At 41.2% G+C, this 18,216-nt stretch overlaps 4 protein-coding genes across 5 annotated transcripts in view; 2 read left to right on the forward strand and 2 right to left on the reverse strand.

Moving 5' to 3' along the window:
* The window catches only part of LOC129788942 (uncharacterized), a 31,542-nt gene extending 18,420 nt beyond the window's left edge, over nt 1-13,122 (reverse strand). The window contains exons 1-2 of the mRNA XM_055825434.1: nt 12,518-13,122; nt 12,288-12,406 (exon numbers count right to left, since the gene is read on the reverse strand). Coding sequence (XP_055681409.1) covers nt 12,288-12,406; nt 12,518-12,653 — 255 coding nt within the window. The 5' untranslated portion in view covers nt 12,654-13,122. The remainder of the gene's footprint in view (nt 1-12,287; nt 12,407-12,517) is intronic.
* Nucleotides 1-18,216, forward strand: part of LOC129788976 (dachshund homolog 2) — a 1,190,888-nt gene that overhangs the window by 599,447 nt on the left and 573,225 nt on the right. The window lies entirely within an intron of this gene.
* Nucleotides 1-18,216, reverse strand: part of LOC129788985 (uncharacterized) — a 511,890-nt gene that overhangs the window by 378,478 nt on the left and 115,196 nt on the right. The gene's annotated exons all lie outside the window — the stretch shown is intronic.
* LOC129789007 (facilitated trehalose transporter Tret1-like) overlaps nt 15,605-18,216 on the forward strand; it is a 35,064-nt gene continuing 32,452 nt past the window's right edge. Inside the window, exon 1 of one of the 2 annotated variants that reach the window (XM_055825602.1) lies at nt 15,605-15,658. The gene's annotated coding sequence lies outside the window, so the exon portion shown is untranslated. The remainder of the gene's footprint in view (nt 15,659-18,216) is intronic. The other variant, XM_055825603.1, reaches the window with a different exon arrangement.

Genomic DNA, 18,216 nt, shown 5'->3' on the forward strand with positions numbered 1-18,216 from the left:
ATGCCCCAGAAGGAAATGGCGACGCCGACAACGCCAGAAAAGGAAGCGAGAATGGGGCCATTTGCTGCCAAGTAAGACGCCCCAGAGAAGGAGGAGGCTACGCAAAAGGATTCAGATAAGTGCTTGTTGGGGTCTGATTAAATAAAATACCCAAAGTTTGTGTTTTATTCTATGATTTTCTCGGTTGAAATAAATGGCGTTGGGTATTGCGTCATGGAAAATAATTATAGCTGAAAATTTCGTGAAAGTTTTGAAAGATTCTGTGGCAATGAAATAAATAAAAGTGTGGTATAAATTAGGTAAAATAAGCGTGAAAATTTCAATCTAGCCGTGAAAAGAAAGAAATTTATGAAATTTTAAGTGCCACTGTAATGTCACGATGAGAAAATTTATTGATTAGTGAATTGCGTAGATGTGAAAAAAGAGAAGTAAGAAATTTTCTTTTATTGCCACTGTCCTGACTAGAAATTTCCGAGAATTTTGTTGATCGACGCTGAGGAATGCGCGATGAAGATTTTAGGAATGAAAAAGTTGGAAATTAGGGTCTTGTATCCATGAAAATTGAAATTTTTCGGGAATTTACATGAAATTTTAACTTGTGATGGAATTTTTAAGTTTTTTTTAACAGTGTGGCATAGTTTTTGTGTTATTGACGGGAAAAGTCTAAAAATAGAGCCAAATGAAGTACGAAAAGAATTTATTTTGGTTGCCACGATGTTGCACTAGCAAGAATAATCCCAAGAATTATCTTAATTGACGATGAGGATTGCGTAAAGGAAGTATATTAAGGATGAAAATCTAAAATTTATCCTCAATTTCCCTGAAAAGTTAGATGATTTGATGGCAATAGAAGAGGAGACAATAATATCAAAGTTTTGTCTTAATTTTGAAAAATGAATACAATTAGGTGTGAAAATAAAAGTTTTGAAATTATAACTGCCATAGTGAAAGGTTAGACGAATTTTTTCGAGAAATTGTCGAATTTGACCGGGTCGAGGCGGTAATTTTTAAAGTGTCATTTGTCAAAGAAAATCTCACGAGTGGTACATGCTAAGAAAAGTGATTTATAGAAAAAAAATGTTTCGAGAAGATATTTTGGTGAAAATAGATAAGAAGAAAAAATAAAAAAACAATGGAAGTATTACCTAAAATGGTGAGTGTGAAAGAAAAAATATAGAAGTGTAAGATTTCAAGAGAATTTTATCCCAATTTTAGGAAGATAATTAAAATAATTTGGGAAGCATTGAGCTGTTTATCATAGAAATTGCAGAGAAAATTAACGTGTTGGAAACACGTGATGGTTGCGCATAAGACAAAGGAGTATCTAAAAAAAATCCATGAGATGATAAGGAAGACAAGGAAGAAGAATCTCAACTGCCGTGATTAGTACGCACAGATGAAGTCAGGGAGTTACTAAGGTTAGTGCGGCAATAAAAAAAAATCAATGAATCGGTATGAAACAGCCCAGAAAGGTTTAACGTGTGAAGATAAAATTAAGAGGAATTGAAAGGTTTCTCAATGAAATCTCCATGAAGGTATATACAAAATTTGGAAGGAAAAGGAAAAAAAAGATTCTGAAGACGATGAGGAAGTGGAAGGCGAGAAGCCTCAAAAAAAAAAGAACCTGAAGTTGCCTGAAATGAATGCAGTTGACTTAGCTGCTCTGATTCTAGTGTTTGGTGAAAGGAAGAAAATGTATGCCGTGCGGAGGAGTAGAGTAGCCATATTGACATAGGGCGATTCACACAGGCAGGACAAGAGAATCACCATGGAAATTTTGAAGAGCAGGAAGCAGAAAGCTGATGAGGAAGTAAAGCTTTATGTTGAATGGCATGGTTAAGGTGTATCAGTCGCAGAAAATTAGACAGAGGATAATTGGTGAAGCCAGAAGATCAAAGCATATTGAGGATGAATGCGGGAAGGCTAGAAGAAAAAAAAAAAGTATATCATAGTAGGACCTGACGAAAAGGAAGAAATATAAAGAAATTTACAACTGGAACTAGCGAGATGTATCTAAAGGGGTGATACAAGGATGAGTGAAAAATACACACCCCAGAGGACAAGAAGATTCCTTAGAGGCGGAATGAGTATAACAAGAAGAATGAGAGTTGCAAATCCAAAAAAAAAAGGAACAGGAAGGAATTCGTAAGAAAGATGCTTCAGTGGCGGCCTACAGATGCATGTGGCCTTGACATGTAAGAGTGAGATGTTAAGGCACTATCCAAGGAAAGAGGAATAGCACCAGATGGAAGTCAGCGGATGCTGGTTTGAAAAGTTTGGGTGTCTAAAGGATCTGTTCCAGAAGTGTCTGGAGTAGATTGATTAAAAGAGGTTGAAAAAAAATAGAAGAAGCGTTTAAATAAAGATTCCTTTTACAGAGAAATGAGATTTGTTCAAATAGGAATGAAATAAATAAAGGTAGAATTGTGAAATGGTAGTTGGGAATTTACTAAAGGAGATGTGGTTTTAAGGAAGAAGGGTACTGTAGAAATGCTTCACAGAATTGAATACCTTCTGATAAGAGTAAGCGTAATAATAAAAAATTTGTGGTATGAGAAGACAGTAGGTAGTCCGTGTGTCCCGGTTGGGAATTCTAAATGATCGGAAATCATCATAAGAGGACGGCAAGAATGCTGAAGCCTTTAGCAAGATGAATATTTCTTTTCCATTGGTGATATGAGATGAGCAGTGGTAGACGAAGGCTCTGTATCAGATGATGGAGAAGGTATTCAGTTAGCTGAGAAAGGCTGATTGCATCGTCAATTCAAGGAAATGAGATCTTGTGATGATAGAGTAGACCGATTTGGAGTAGAAGTGATTAAAAAAACCACAAGTAGATAAAACAAATTTTTTTTCCACCCATCTAAAGATATAAATACGGTTTTAAATAATGAGATGTCGAGAGAATTTTATTCTAGATTAAGGGTGGAGGATAAGTTACGAATAGCTTGAAATCGAAATATAAAGGCGAAATATATAAATAAATGAATGAAATTAAGCAGGTTTATAAGTAAGAGAGCAATGAAGAATAAGAAAAAAAAGTAAATTAATAGAAATTTGAAGCACACGTCGTAAGGTAATTATGGAAAAGTAGACTGGAAGTTGCAATACCTAGATGGTTGAGATTGCATGTAGGGCAGTTTTATTCGAGAAGAATAAGACGCCAAGCCCAGATGGTTCCATAAAGTTAAGGGTTATAGATGAAATTACATGAAAATAGAGAGAAAAAATAGACGGATTCTCAATCTGAAGGCCTGGAAATGAGTGGTTATAGAGGATACAGGTTAGATAAAGCGTCATAGCAAGGTGAGAAAAAATCCTAACAAAAGAAAAATCTTCGCCTGATATTGCTGGAGTGATAAAACTTCGCCTTTGGCTGAAGTGATAAATCTTCGCATAATTTGGCTGGAGTGACAAAATCTTCGCCTAGTGCTGGAGTGGTAAATCTTCGCTTGTGGCTGGAGTGGTAAATCTTCGCTTGTGGCTGGAGTGGTAAATCTTCGCCTGTGGCTGGAGTGGTAAATCTTCGCCTGTGGCTGGAGTGGTAAAACTTCGCCTGTGGCTGGAGTGATAAATCTTCGCCTGTGGCTGGAGTGGTAAATCTTCGCCTGTGGCTGGAGTGGTAAATCTTCGCCTGTGGCTGGAGTGGTAAATCTTCGCCTGTGGCTGGAGTGGTAAATCTTCGCTTATGGCTGGAGTGGTAAATCTTCGCCTGTGGCTGGAGTGGTAAAACTTCGTCTGTGGCTGGAGTGCTAAATCTTCGCTTGTGGCTGGAGTGGTAAATCTTCGCTTGTGGCTGGAGTGGTTGTAGCGACACGTACCTTGAAAATATATACGGAAACAATTAGTACACCCTGTGAGGAGTAGCGCACCCTTGGCTATGTCCACAGCACACACACCTTGAAAATATATACGGAAACAATTAGTACACCCTGTGAGGAGTAGCGCACCCTTGGCTATGTCCACAGCACACACACCTTGAAAGAGAGAATATTATTAAATCCAAAGGCCTCCGGATCGGAGCGACCGGAGACGCAAAACAAAATGGCGTTGAGGTGTGGTGCAAGGGGACGCGCAGGAAAATCGCTGGTACTGCGTTGAATCTGGGTTTTTCTCTCCGTCCTTCACCGCAGATCACTTCAACAGGTACCGGCTCACCACTTCACAATCAATTCTTTGATGAAAGTCCTTTTCTTATCACGTAATTTTAGTTCTTTTGCCAGATATAAATTTCCACGATACGTTTCACCCACATTATTTTTTATTCTTCTTCTTCTTCATTTTAAATTCTAATACAAAGAAATCTAATAGAAATTTTTAAGAAACAAAGGTGAAACAATGTTTTCACGCAATTCAAATTTTGTGGGCCGCGCGCCCACATTCTCCCCTGGTTGAGCTAGTCTCAATACAATATAAGAATAAATCACTCCAATGGTAGCTTGGCTAGCTTGTTTGCATGGCGGGATGTTACTCCCTTTTCGGTTTTGAGCGTGACCTTTCTAACGACTCCTTCACTACCTACTACTACGTCTGTCACGCGTCCCAACTTCCACTCTCCAGACTTCAAGTTGTCTCCCTTGATGAGGCAAAGATCTCCAATCTTCAGGTTCTCAGATTGTTTGTTCCATTTCGACCTTTGCTGAAGACTCGTGATGTACTCTGCGTGCCACTTGTTCCAAAAATCCTGCCCCATGCGCCGACAGAGGTCGAGACGACTGAGAGAATTTGGCCGTTGATCCAGCAGATCTTGTTCCGGTGGGAAAATCAAAGGCTCTTCAAGTCCCATAAGATGAGCTGGAGTGATTGGATCCATATTGTCAGGATCCGCCGATAGAGGGCACAATGGACGGGAATTCAGCACAGCCTCTATTTCCGCCAATACTGTAGATAGCTCTTCGAAAGTAAGAACCGTGTCTCCCAGCACACGTTTCAAGTGATATTTCGTCCCACCAATTCCTTTTTCCCACAAGCCACCGAACGTCGGAGAATACGGCGGGATGAAGTGTACTTGAGTCCCAACTTCTGACATGAACTTGATCACACTGTGTTGATGCTTCTGTAGTTCTTTGGGACGATCCTTCTTGTCAGCAGATTCCACAGCACCAACGAAGTTGGTACCGTTGTCACAATAGAGATCAGTAGGAAAGCCTCGCCGTGCACGAAACCTCCGCAAAGCTGCCAAGAAAGCTTCTGTTGTCATTTCACTTACCGCTTCGAGATGAATCGCCTTTGTAGACATACATATAAATAGGCAAATGTATGCTTTTGTCACACGAGCTTTGCGTAGTTTGCTTTCCTTCACGTGAAAGGGTCCCGCGAAATCACATCCTGTCTTCTTGAATGCCCTCTGCTTTTGTACACGCATTGCAGGAAGGCTGCCCATCATTGGTTCCTCAAGTTTGGGCTTTGCGCGGAAGCAAATGATGCACGAACGAGTCACACTTCGCACACTTTCTCGTTCCCGGATGATCCAATACTGGCGCCTCATAATGGCTTGGCACAATGAAGGTCCAGCATGTAGATGCGTAATGTGCGCCCTTTCAATGAGTAGTTTGGTAAAGCGATGTTTGCCAGGAAGCACCGCCGGATGACGTGCCTTGTAGTGCAGCTTTGCGTTGTGAATTCTGCCCATCACTCTGAGCACTCCTTCGTCATCAATGAAAGGCAAAAGTTTGTAAAGCTTGCTGCCACGATCCACTAGTTTGTCACGTTTGATGCACTTGATTTCTTCACTGAAGCACTCACCCTGTACCAATTTCACAAGACATGTGGTAGCACCTTGAAGTTCCTGCACGGAAAGCACTACTGAAGATGATTCACGCAATGTCTTCAAACTTCGCCAGCGCCGGATGTATGCTACTACTCGAATCAATTTTGAAGCTGAAGAGTATCTCTCGAAAATGTTGAAATCATCCTTTTGAGTGAGAAGGTTTTGCACAACAGTTGCCTTCTCCTCTCCAGTTGCTGTCTTCGGAATCACAAGATTTGTAGGCCATTGAGTGTCATCCTTTGTGAGCCATTCTGGCCCGTGCCACCAAAGTTGGTGATTGATGAGCTCGCTGGGAGTCAAACCACGAGATAGGCAATCAGCAGGATTGTCCTGTGTTGGCACATAGCGCCAAGCTGTGTTTGGGATGACCTCAAGTATTTCGGATGTTCGATTGGCCACGTAAACCTTCCATTTGCTCGGGTGCTGCTGGAGCCATTGCAACACAGTAGTAGAATCTGACCATGCAAAGATAGTCAGCTGATATTCATCAAATGCGGTAGCCACTTTCTTGAACAGTCGACTCAAGAGAACTGCGGCGCAGAGCTCGAGGCGGGGAATCGATGTTGACTTAAGCGGAGCTACCTTTGATTTCGCTGCGAGGAGGATTGGGAGTTTGTTTGGATCATCCTGAGAGACTGCATACAACACAGCACCGTATCCCTTCTCCGATGCATCAGCGAATCCGTGTAGAACAATTTTTGAGTTTGTTAGATGAATGCGCCTGTCGACAATCACGTCCGCTAGTAGATGGAATTCCTGTTGGATGAGCAAGAACTCATTCTGTACGTCATCCGGGAGGGGATCATTCCAGTCCTGTTTCGTAAGCCACAATCGTTGAAACATCATTTTCAGTGTAATTGTGACTGGAGCCATAATACCCATTGGATCAAACACTTTTGCGGCAGCAGCACAGAGCTCTCTCTTTGTCTTTGCTGTGGCTAGTGGTTCGACAGCAAGAGAGATTGTGTCTGGGCCGGTTTTCCACAGAAGTCCCAAGGTGGAAATTGCCTTTGAATTTGAAGTCACTTCGTCTTCGGAGAGAGCACGCAGCTCTGCTGGAATGTTGCTCATCAATTCAGGTGAGTTGGAGGCCCATTTTCGCAAAGGAAATCCTCCGGACTCCAAAATTTGTTGAATTTCAGCTCGAAGTTTCAGTGCTGATTCTATGTCGTTCGCCCCAAAAAGTAGATCGTCCATGTAGAATCCCTTGAGAATTGCCTTGGACGCTTCTGGGTATTTCTCAGCGTTGTCAAGCGCCATCTGTTTGAGTACACGAGTGGCCAGATAGGGAGCGCTAGCTGTTCCATACGTGACTGTAGTGAGTCTGTACGTCCGGATGGGCTGAGTTACATCATCACGCCAGAAGATTTGCAGAAGATCTCTATCCTTCGGCACAATGCCTATCTGCCGGTACATTTTTTCTACATCCGCGGTAAAAACGATCTTATATGTTCGAAAACGAAGCACAATAGAAAGCAAATCATCCTGTATGGTAGGTCCCACAGCGAGGATGTCATTGAGCGAGTAATTTCCGGGTGGGGTAGGGGCTGAGGCATCAAATACCACCCGAAGCTTCGTTGTAGTGCTGGATGGTCTCAACACTGCCATGTGGGGAATCGTGTAAGTTGGAGAAAGACTCACTTCCTGTGCACGAGGCACCAGCTCCATGTGGTGTCGTGCTTCGTAGTCCCTCATAAACTCCACATATTGTGCACGGAATTCCGGATTTCGCACGAACTTACGTTCCATCATTTTGAGGCGTGCTAGAGCCGTAGATTTTGAATCACCCAGCAAGTCTGGAGATTCTTTGAGTGGCAGGCTAACTTCGTATCTTCCTGACTCGTCTCGTTTCACATTCCGAGCGAAGTGCTCCTCACAAAATTCCTCCTCCTTGGTGAGTATTGGATTCTTTGAGTTCACTTCCTCGACTTCCCAAAACCTTTCAAGCATGATGTCCAGATTGCAAGTAGTGTGAAATGATGTAACACTCTCACAATCGCCCCAGAGTTTGCCGCCCAAAATCCAGCCAAAGATAGTCTCCTGAGCCACAGGAGTGCCTTGTTCACCTTTGATGATGTTTGGGAGCTTGATGTCTTCAGCATACTCGACTCCCAAGATGATGTCTATCGGACCTGGGACATCAAATTGCGGATCTGCCAGACGCAGGGAATGAATATGCTTCCAGTCATTTGTGTTCAAGATGCGCTTTGAAGGTAGATTCGAGGTGAGATTGCTCAACACGAGAGCATTGACATCAATGCTCTCCCCCGGGTGATGCATTGATTGCAGTTTGAGCGAAACTGAACCTCGAGTGTATCCCACTGTTGTTTGTGCAGGGCCATTGACTTGAATGTGTGCCTGCCTTCGGGGTAGTTTCAGCCTCTGAGCACAGGCTTCCGACATCAAAGTGCATTCACCGCCACTGTCAATGAGAATTCTGCACTGTTGCTGTTTGCCGAATTTGTCCACAACATTCACCAGAGCTGTGGGGAGCAATGCTCGCTTGCTCACAGTGCAATGATGAGACACCACTGGAGTTGCATTTGTACTCGGAGTTGGATTTGGGCTAGGATTTGTACTAGGCCCAGGTGGAGGCTGCTGCTGTGGCTCCTCCATGTGTAGCATTGTATGGTGATGCTTGTTGCAAGTCCTACAGGTAGACTTTGAAGTACAATTCTTCGCCGTGTGGCCTGGACGCAGACAATTGAAACAGATCTTCTTCTCTGCCACAAATGAACGTTTATCTGCGCAGGTCATTGCTTTGAATTGATCGCACTTGTACAGATGATGCCCAGATTGGCTGCACTTGACACACGAGACAGCTTCCGTGTGATGCGTCTTGACACCAACTTTTTCCTTGATTGGCTTCTTGGCTGCAGCTGTAGTTGGTTTGCTGTCACTCCATCGTTCCATGGCATCAATTCGCTTCTCCAGGAACTGAAACCACTCGTCAATTGAGGCAAACGTATTCGAATCCCTGCTTTCCTCCCAAGCTTTCTTAGTCTCTGCGTCCATCTTTTGCTTCATCAGAAATATAAGCCAAGCATCCAATTGGAAATACTCCGAATCAGCTCCCATATTCCTCAACTCGGTGACTATTCCCACGTAGTTTTGAGTGACTCCCCTGAGTGAAGCCACGGAGCCATCATCCACTTTCTTTTGGCTGAGGAATTTGTCGATGTATTCGTTGACTATATGCACTTTCTTCCCATAGCGTGCCTGAAGGTCGGTCCACAGGACTTCGTAATTCTCATCTGTGATCTTCATATGTTTTACAGCATCAGCAGCGCTGCCCGATAGTGCAAGTTTAAGGTACTGCATCTTTTGATTCTTGGACAGTTCCTTATTCTCATGGATGGTTGCTTTGAAAGCATCGAAAAAGGTAGGCCAATCCGAGTACTTTCCGTCAAACTTTGGTAGCTCCAGCTGTGGAAGCTTTGTTCTGATTCCAGATGGTGGCATTGCAGGCTTCACGTCCATTTGCATCTGTGCAATTCCCTGCAGGATGTCACGCTGTGTGGCCATCATCTCGGTTTGTTGTGTCAAAGCGCGAGCGATGTCATTTTGGAATTCAGAACCCTCAGTACGTTTGTGGCTATGCTCATTAGCCTGAAGAATTCGCAATCTCATTTGATGAATGATCACGTCACAAGTTTCCACGAAAGTGGCCTCGAAGTCCTCTTCCTCTCGCATTTCCTTGGCATTGCCTGCGACAAGGTCCAAAATCTGATTTTGCACATGACTTCCCATTTGACGCAATTCCTGCAATTCGTCCACGAGAAGATGGCATTCGGAGAGGGAGAGATTGTCATCAGAGGCGCTATTTTCTGCTGAGGTGAGCCTACGCTTGATGTGACGCTGCTCACGCCTCAGAGAATCCAGGGATTTGTCAGGAGCCATCATGAGTTGGATGTCGAAGCAATCGCTAATCGTCTTGCAGATCTCAAATTGCTGACACTTCGAAGGGTCTATGTAGAGCGCCTATCCGAAGCTTCCAATCACACGGCTGACCAATGACAATGCAGATCGCTCAGTTTGCGGGTGTACGGGTGTGTGAGGGTGTACTGTACTCAATCGCTGATCCTCTAAAGATGACGACGAAGGACCATTTAATGTAGCGACACGTACCTTGAAAATATATACGGAAACAATTAGTACACCCTGTGAGGAGTAGCGCACCCTTGGCTATGTCCACAGCACACACACCTTGAAAATATATACGGAAACAATTAGTACACCCTGTGAGGAGTAGCGCACCCTTGGCTATGTCCACAGCACACACACCTTGAAAGAGAGAATATTATTAAATCCAAAGGCCTCCGGATCGGAGCGACCATTTAATGTAGCGACACGTACCTTGAAAATATATACGGAAACAATTAGTACACCCTGTGAGGAGTAGCGCACCCTTGGCTATGTCCACAGCACACACACCTTGAAAATATATACGGAAACAATTAGTACACCCTGTGAGGAGTAGCGCACCCTTGGCTATGTCCACAGCACACACACCTTGAAAGAGAGAATATTATTAAATCCAAAGGCCTCCGGATCGGAGCGACCGGAGACGCAAAACAAAATGGCGTTGAGGTGTGGTGCAAGGGGACGCGCAGGAAAATCGCTGGTACTGCGTTGAATCTGGGTTTTTCTCTCCGTCCTTCACCGCAGATCACTTCAACAGGTACCGGCTCACCACTTCACAATCAATTCTTTGATGAAAGTCCTTTTCTTATCACGTAATTTTAGTTCTTTTGCCAGATATAAATTTCCACGATACGTTTCACCCACATTATTTTTTATTCTTCTTCTTCTTCATTTTAAATTCTAATACAAAGAAATCTAATAGAAATTTTTAAGAAACAAAGGTGAAACAATGTTTTCACGCAATTCAAATTTTGTGGGCCGCGCGCCCACAGTGGTAAATCTTCGCCTGTGGCTGGAGTGGTAAATCTTCGCCTGTGGCTGGAGTGGTAAAACTTCGCCTGTGGCTGGAGTGATAAATCTTCGCCTGTGGCTGGAGTGGTAAATCTTCGCCTGTGGCTGGAGTGGTAAATCTTCGCCTGTGGCTGGAGTGGTAAATCTTCGCCTGTGGCTGGAGTGGTAAATCTTCGCTTATGGCTGGAGTGGTAAATCTTCGCCTGTGGCTGGAGTGGTAAAACTTCGTCTGTGGCTGGAGTGCTAAATCTTCGCCTGTGGCTGGAGTGGTAAATCTTCGCCTGGGGGGCGGGAGTGGTAAATCTTCGCCTGTAGCTAGAGTAGTAAATTAGCTGGAGTGAGGAAATTTAACCTATATTACTGCTGGAGTGGTAAAACTTCTTTTGAGATGGTTGAAGCGGTAAATCTCCGCAAAATTTGGGTTTAATAGAGTTTACATCAATAGAGTTGACTACATGAGGAAGATAACCAAAAGTACCAAGAGATAGATAGCACCTATTGAAGTTATGTGGTGTCGTACAGAGTTTCTAAGTCGGTATAAAATATGTAGGCCATGAGGAGTGAATTTTGATGTAGTTTCAAAGTTCAGAGAGTAAAGCTTACATGTAGCGAACAAAAGGTGCAGGTTGGGCCAGCAGGAGTGGAGTAGAGCACGCTTCTGAGTATTAAAAGAGTAAGATGTTGTAATCGTATGATTATGGAAGTCCAATGAGCAGCTTAAGAATATTAAAGTGAATGTTTTTGATTAGCGAATAAATTGGCGCAGTGATGGTCAGTATTAGTAAAACTTGGAATAGATAAATGAAATGATAAATCTGTGCGGGAGTTTGAGGCTGGAGTGATAAATCTTCGCCTAATTGGCAGGAGTGCTAAATCTTCGCCTAGTTTTGCTGATATGCGCAAGTTTAGCCTAGCAGGGCTGGAAGAAAGGAGTTCAGATGAATGAGAAATTGAAGATACCAAATAGAGAATTTAATAAAAGATACAAGCTGTAAGATAATGACTAATAGTAAAGGAAGGAAAACAAAAGCAAGGGATTGACTCGTCAATGGGGACATTGACACTGTCAGGAAAGGCCGAATGTAGACAGACAAAAGAGGGTTAGCAAGAACTGCGGGGAAACTCGTAGTTGCCGTTCAAGCCGGTAGGGGTTCGTTGGTGCGTAAGGGCACCACACGTGCATCATTGCCTGAAGCCTTAGTAGTGAGTGAGGCGGCTGTCGCCACTAGATGGCGCTAGGGGTGGCGGCCGCTAGATGGCGCTAGCATTGTCAAGAGTGCCAAGAGGGAGTGCTGCTGTCAGTCGGGGCAAAAGCTCGTCAGTCAGAGATTGATAGTCGAAGAGGCAGCACGGAGGGCACGTGGCTGGCTAGCGGGTAGATGAGGCTGGCAATGGGCTCTCCGGCTGTTCGGCACGTAGGGGGGCCCTTCAGGCACCCTACATTACGACGATGTGGCGTCTTATCGGGCAAGAGACTCTCGCTCAATGGGGAGCTGATGATGTGGTGATGGAGAATGAGTGAGAGGGAGAGAGAGAGAGAGGCAAGTGCAGCGAAAGAGGTGGGAAGAGAAGAAAGACTCACAGCTATTTGGATTTCTCGTTTCGCCACATTGAGGTCATAGTCATTGTTGACATACATTCGCTTCAATGCGTACCGCGATCCATTGGTAGACTTGGCCAAGAAGACCATCGCGAATCCCCCTGGAAGAAAAGGACGAAAAAGAAAAAATTAATGATCCGTTTGAGGTTCCTTCCTCACAGGAGGAAAAGTCAGCTCAGCAGCCTCTTATTGATTTTGCTTTTGCGCCTCACCTTCCGCGAGAATGTCTTCCACCGTGACCGTGGCACGTCCCACCACGAATGTCTTCCCGATGTAGTTGGTGGACTCCCTGGTGGTGGCATTCTCCAGTTTCTCATTCTTCTCAAACTTGGAAAAGATCTTTTTCATTGCTCCGGAAGCGTCTTTTGCGCTGCGGAATTTGGGAAAAATTTTCAAGGGCGACCCCCCTCGTTTTGCCCCGTCTTAGCCAGCCGCAGCAATAGCCCTTTTGCACCTGCCACCCGCAGCCCGTGGTGCCCCCGGACGCACGGCACGCAATCGCCAAAGTGCTCTTGGGTTGTGAAATTCACGGGAATCCCCCGGGGATTGTGGCATCCGCCCCAAAAAAATAAAAGGAAATTCGCCCCCTTTTCTTTCTTTTCCCTTCGTTTCGCACTCTACGCGCGGATTTTTCTCACAAACACACTACACGTACACTACGCCGTGTCACTGCTTACGCACATTTCACTTCACGCGTGCCTTGGTGAGCCTGGAGAGCGAAATTGTCCAGGAAAAACGGAAAAAACTCGCATTTAATTGATTTTTTTTGGAGGAATTTTTTCAGCACTGAACTAAATGTCATTTTGACGTAACCTTTTTTGCATGCCAGTCGTGTGCCAGCTGTGCGAAATTCATAGTTTAACCGTCAAATCAATTTGTTTCTCCAAAAACTGCGTGGATTTTCTGCATTTTTGACGCCAATCGACATGGTGTCGCTTCCTGATTGCAAAAACTTACTTCCGGCTAGAAAATTCGGTGGAAAACACGAGAAAATTGACAAAAACTAAATGTGTGAGAGAGACAGTATCAATGACGTGCATCCGTCTCATTTTCTCATCAATCAACTAGCAGCGCCATATGACGACTAGTCCAAATAACAAAATTTGAATTTTAACGAACTTTTTTTTTATCTTTCCAAAAATATGATTTTTCTTGTTTTTCCGCCAGTTTTTTGGCATAAAACGCATTTTTGGGGCTCTTGTGACAGTTATGGGTGCTCCGGAGCCCCCGAGGAGCTTTTCTGTGCGGAATTTGGGGCCTGCGGAAATTTTGACGGTTGGGGATTTTACACGACTCCGTTTTCCCGGAAATGGATTTTCGCGAACTTTTTAAACTTTTGATGCCAATCGATGCGGGGGCGCTTCCTAAGCGCGGAAAATACTATTTCGCTGGGAAATTTGGCTGAAAACACGAGGAAATTGAGAAAAACTGAACGTGTGAGCGGGATGGATAGCGGGGTAATGTATTCATCTCATTTTCCCTTCAGCAATCAGTGCCAACAAATAGCAGTGGTTGTTTTTTGAACCATATTTAGGGCGCGAAATTCAAAAATAATTAAAGGCGCTAAAAATTTTTAATGCAAAAAAAATTAATTAATTTTTTAAAATGGTTCAAGAATTTTCTAGCGTGTTTTTTTGAAAGATAATTACCTAATTTTTCTGTGATCAAGTTAAAAGAAAAAAACAATGCCAGGTTGTGGAAAATTGCGGAAAAGGCTTTGAAAGATAATTAATAATAATTATTTAATAATGATTTATTATTAAAAACAAAACACAATAAAATAGATTTTTAATTACACATTTTTGAAACAAGAATTTTCTGTAGGAACAGAGATTTTTGGTATTTCGTTTTAAAGATTTTGACAGTTTGTTTCTTTTTTTGCTTTCTTTAGTCCTGTTGTAAAAAGAAAATAATTTCCCAGAATTCATTAAAGATTTTTCATCATCTTTTTTTTTTTTTTTTGAAACAATTAATCTTTTGCTTTTTCATCTAAATTTTTAAAGAAATTCTGTCAAAATCTTACAAAAATTTTCTAGTTGTAAAGTAAAAGAATTAAAAGATTTTTGACAGAATCGATCCAATTTAGAAATTCTGTTGGAAAGAAAAATCAAAATCTTTTTACGAATTTATATTTTGATTTTCTATGTTGACCCTTTGACGTTCTTTGGGTCAATGTTGACCTGTTTTCTGAGTGGTCTGAGTGTATAAAAAGAATAAATAGAAATTTATTAAAATAAAATCTTTTTATATTATTTTTAAGCCCTCAAAATCAACAAAGAAAATTTTCCGAATGCAAGAAATGAAATTGAATTCTTTTCTCATATTCTCAAAAGTTCCAAAAAGTTCACGTGGTCAGAATAAGCACATCTTCCCCTATTATCTGTTATCTTTCCACTTTGTATGAACAGCAAATTTTCATAATGAATCTTATCACTTTTCTTTCTCTTTTTTTTGTTAATCTAAAAATTCTACATCTAAAACCTTTAGTTAATTTCTCATCAATTTCATCTTTAATTAATTTTCTCCCTCTCTATTCCCCTGAGAATTCCTTTTCTTTAATTTTCTTCATTTCCTCTCTTTTTTCTTCCACACAAAAAAAATCTCATTGTCTTGCGGAAAATTTGCAGATAAAGCAATTACACGGCAGTGAGGTACCTATAGGTAAGAAAAAAATTACTTAGTTGGAAGTAATTTGATAGAAATGCGGTAAAGGAAAAAAAAGAACAAATATGGGATGAACAAAAAAGCAAAAGAAATAAAATACTATACATATAGGTAGGTATGGTAGGTAAACCATTTCTCTTACGAAGGGAAAATATTCATGGGAAGAAAAGTTCGTCTTTGGAAATGTAATGCAAAGTGTGGGAAACTTTTGCTGAATATTCAATCTCCTCTACTCACCCCCGCCCACACTATGCCACCCCCACCCCCCCTCCTCCACTCATCCCCCAGCAGGAGGAATTATATGTAGTGTATGTTTCCACCTGAAAATTGTCTAAACATTTATCTGTGTTTTGTCGCTATGTGGACACGAGCGCAGGGGGTTTGTTGGCGGTAGGGGCAGGGGGTTGTGGGGTGGGGGTGGTTAGTCTCTCTGAGCGCGTGAGAAAAAGTGATGCCGATGCGGGTTTTGTGCCTCCCTTTAATCATTAAACAAAGATCATACACACACTTTCTCCCACGCTTGCGCACACGGGAGCACCCCCAATTCTCCTGGGGGATGCCCTCCGCGCTCTCGCGCTCGGATGAGAAGAACACAACCAACCCCAGACTATGTGTGGTGTACAACGTCGTCCAGTCGTGATGTGGGTCGTTTAGGGTAAAAGTGCTCCTTTTTTGGTTTTATCATATCTGTAAGTGAAACCTTAAAACCTTAAAAAATTTCCCTCATGGCTCGTTTAAAATCTTCTGCATTTTTACTGTTTTTCCACACATCCCCTCCCCCGCACCTCAGTGAAAATTTGTATGGGGGGTTATTGTGCAAAAGGACAAGACACAGTGTTGAAGAGAGTTTGTGCTGGGAAGAAGAAGAAGGGAAAAAAAGAGATTCAACCAAAATAGGGCAGAAATAGTATAGGAGGAATAGGAATGGAAAAAATCAATAATTGCTTCATATTTCAACCATTCTTCGGATGTTGTCTCTCCTGATGGGGCTCAAGGGGGTGGCAATTTCCCGTCATAATTTCCCATTTCACGTGAAATTCTTCAACCCCCAAAAAATGTGCCAAATTTTTGCTTCTCTCTTTTTTCGTGGGAAAATTCGTGGAAGAAAAAGTCTTTGGCAGAAAGTTTTTGCCGAATTCCGAAATGTCGCAATTTTCTTCTTATATATTTATTAATTTTCTCATTCCACCAACCCCCTCCTATAAATTCCCTCCCCCCGAAAAATCCTCTCCTGACAATCATTCATGAAAAAGTAAGATTGGCGGGAGGAATTGGCTTCTGACAAAAATTTTTGGACACAAAATTTTCCACACATCCATCTTCATTTTCTTCACTGCCATCACACACTGCAACGAGGAGACTTTTGTCAATGGCCTGTGATCCAACATTTAGTGTGAGAGAAAAGCTCTTGGTCCTCCCCCACAGCACAGAGTGTGCTAAATACTCTCCAAAAAAAAAATCCGTCGTGTTGAGTCAGTGAAAAAAAGCTCACAGAGAGCTTGGCAAAGTGAATGAATTTTGGGGGTTAATAACTCCCATAAAATAGTGACCCCTCTGTGCAAAAACTAAATTATCTCCATCTTGCCAATAAATTCAAAAAGCATCAGATTTTATTTTTATCTCTCATAAATTTATTTTAATACTTTTTTTTAACAAATAAATTTTGTTTTTTTTTAATTGATGAAATGCCGCGTTGGCGCATCAATAAAAATATGTTTTCCGGGAGGAAAAACATTCACGATAGGCATTGTGAATAAAACAAAATATAAATCTCTTTTTTGTGCTGAGATTTTTTAGTATGGAAATGCTTTTTTACTTGAAAATTTATCATTTTTTGAGTTTAATAAACCTTTGACCTCTTTAAAGCATTTTTTATATCAAGATAAAATTGAAATTTATTTTTAAAAATTTTATTCTTAAAATTAGCGAAATTCACAAAGAAAATTCTGAATCTACGAAAACATTTCCTTAAAATTTAATAATTATAATTATTAATAATAATTATTAATTTAATAATTTTAAAGAATTCCTAATCTTGATAAAAAGAAAGATTTGAAAAATTTTAAAGTTAGAGAGGAAAGTAAGAAATAGGAGAAGATATTCTAATATGGGAAGCCCTTAATTTTTTATTCTTATTAAATTGTCTTTTATTTACATAATTTGAAAGAAAATCATTTTTCTTCCAATGCTCTGATAATGAGAATCTTCAACTTGAAGCAAAGGCCCAAAAAGTAAATCTGGCCAAGCTGGCCAAATTGTCCAAACATAGGAAATTACTCAATTTTTTTAAAGGGAGACATTACGTGGCCACTGTGTTCAATATGGTCTTCTATGTACGTACAATTTAAAGCTCATCTTCGAATGCAATAATAGTTTGTTTAAGGTTTTATTTTATCCTAACTACAGGGTAATTACATAATTCTTCTAAATACGGATATTAAAATTATCGCGATATGACAAAAAGAATTAATTTTATTTCAATTTTATTAATCTTACTATGGACGCCATTTTCGTTTTCGTTTTCCTAACCATATTTGGAACAATTCAATTTTTTGAAAAATAATAAATTCAGCTCCTAATTGTTTGAGTTGCCTGGTGTTTCATTCTAATGTTTCTTTCCAAACCATATTACAACGGGAAACCTACCTAACCTATTCTAGCTTTTTTCAGGAATTGTAGCTTTTACCGAGAATATTTTCTTTAAAGCTATTTCTGGTAAAATTTTCTTCAATATTTAGAAAGCCTTACAGAAAAATAAATCTAAAATTTTCCTAAAAAAAATTCTTTTAGAAAAAAAATCCTAATATTTGTTTTCTTCAGGGTTTTTTTTCGGTATATTCCGGGAGTTTGTTGTTGTTAAATTTAAATTACTGAATTTAGGGTTGAATATCTTCTCAGAATAATTTATAGAAATAAGTTCAAAAAATTCTTAAATAAAAAGAATGCCCCAGATTAGATAATCTTCCCCTATTATGCATGCATTGTATGTATTCATTTTCTCACTTGAAATTTCACTAAAATTCCCATGGACCGTGTATAATGGGGTATAATATATCTTTTGTGAATTTCCGCACATGTATGTAGTGTAGGGGCTTGTGCTTGAGCAATGCGTTTACCATTTGCAAATATGACGTAGATGTATACATACATTTATATACATAATGTGCTATATGTATGTTCACTCCCGCAGAGATGAAATGTTGACCTCGGTGCGGGATTGCGGCGGTGGGGCGGGGGTGTTATGAAA

This window comes from Lutzomyia longipalpis, chromosome 2 (genome assembly GCF_024334085.1).
Source record: "Lutzomyia longipalpis isolate SR_M1_2022 chromosome 2, ASM2433408v1".
NCBI lineage: Eukaryota > Metazoa > Arthropoda > Insecta > Diptera > Psychodidae > Lutzomyia > Lutzomyia longipalpis.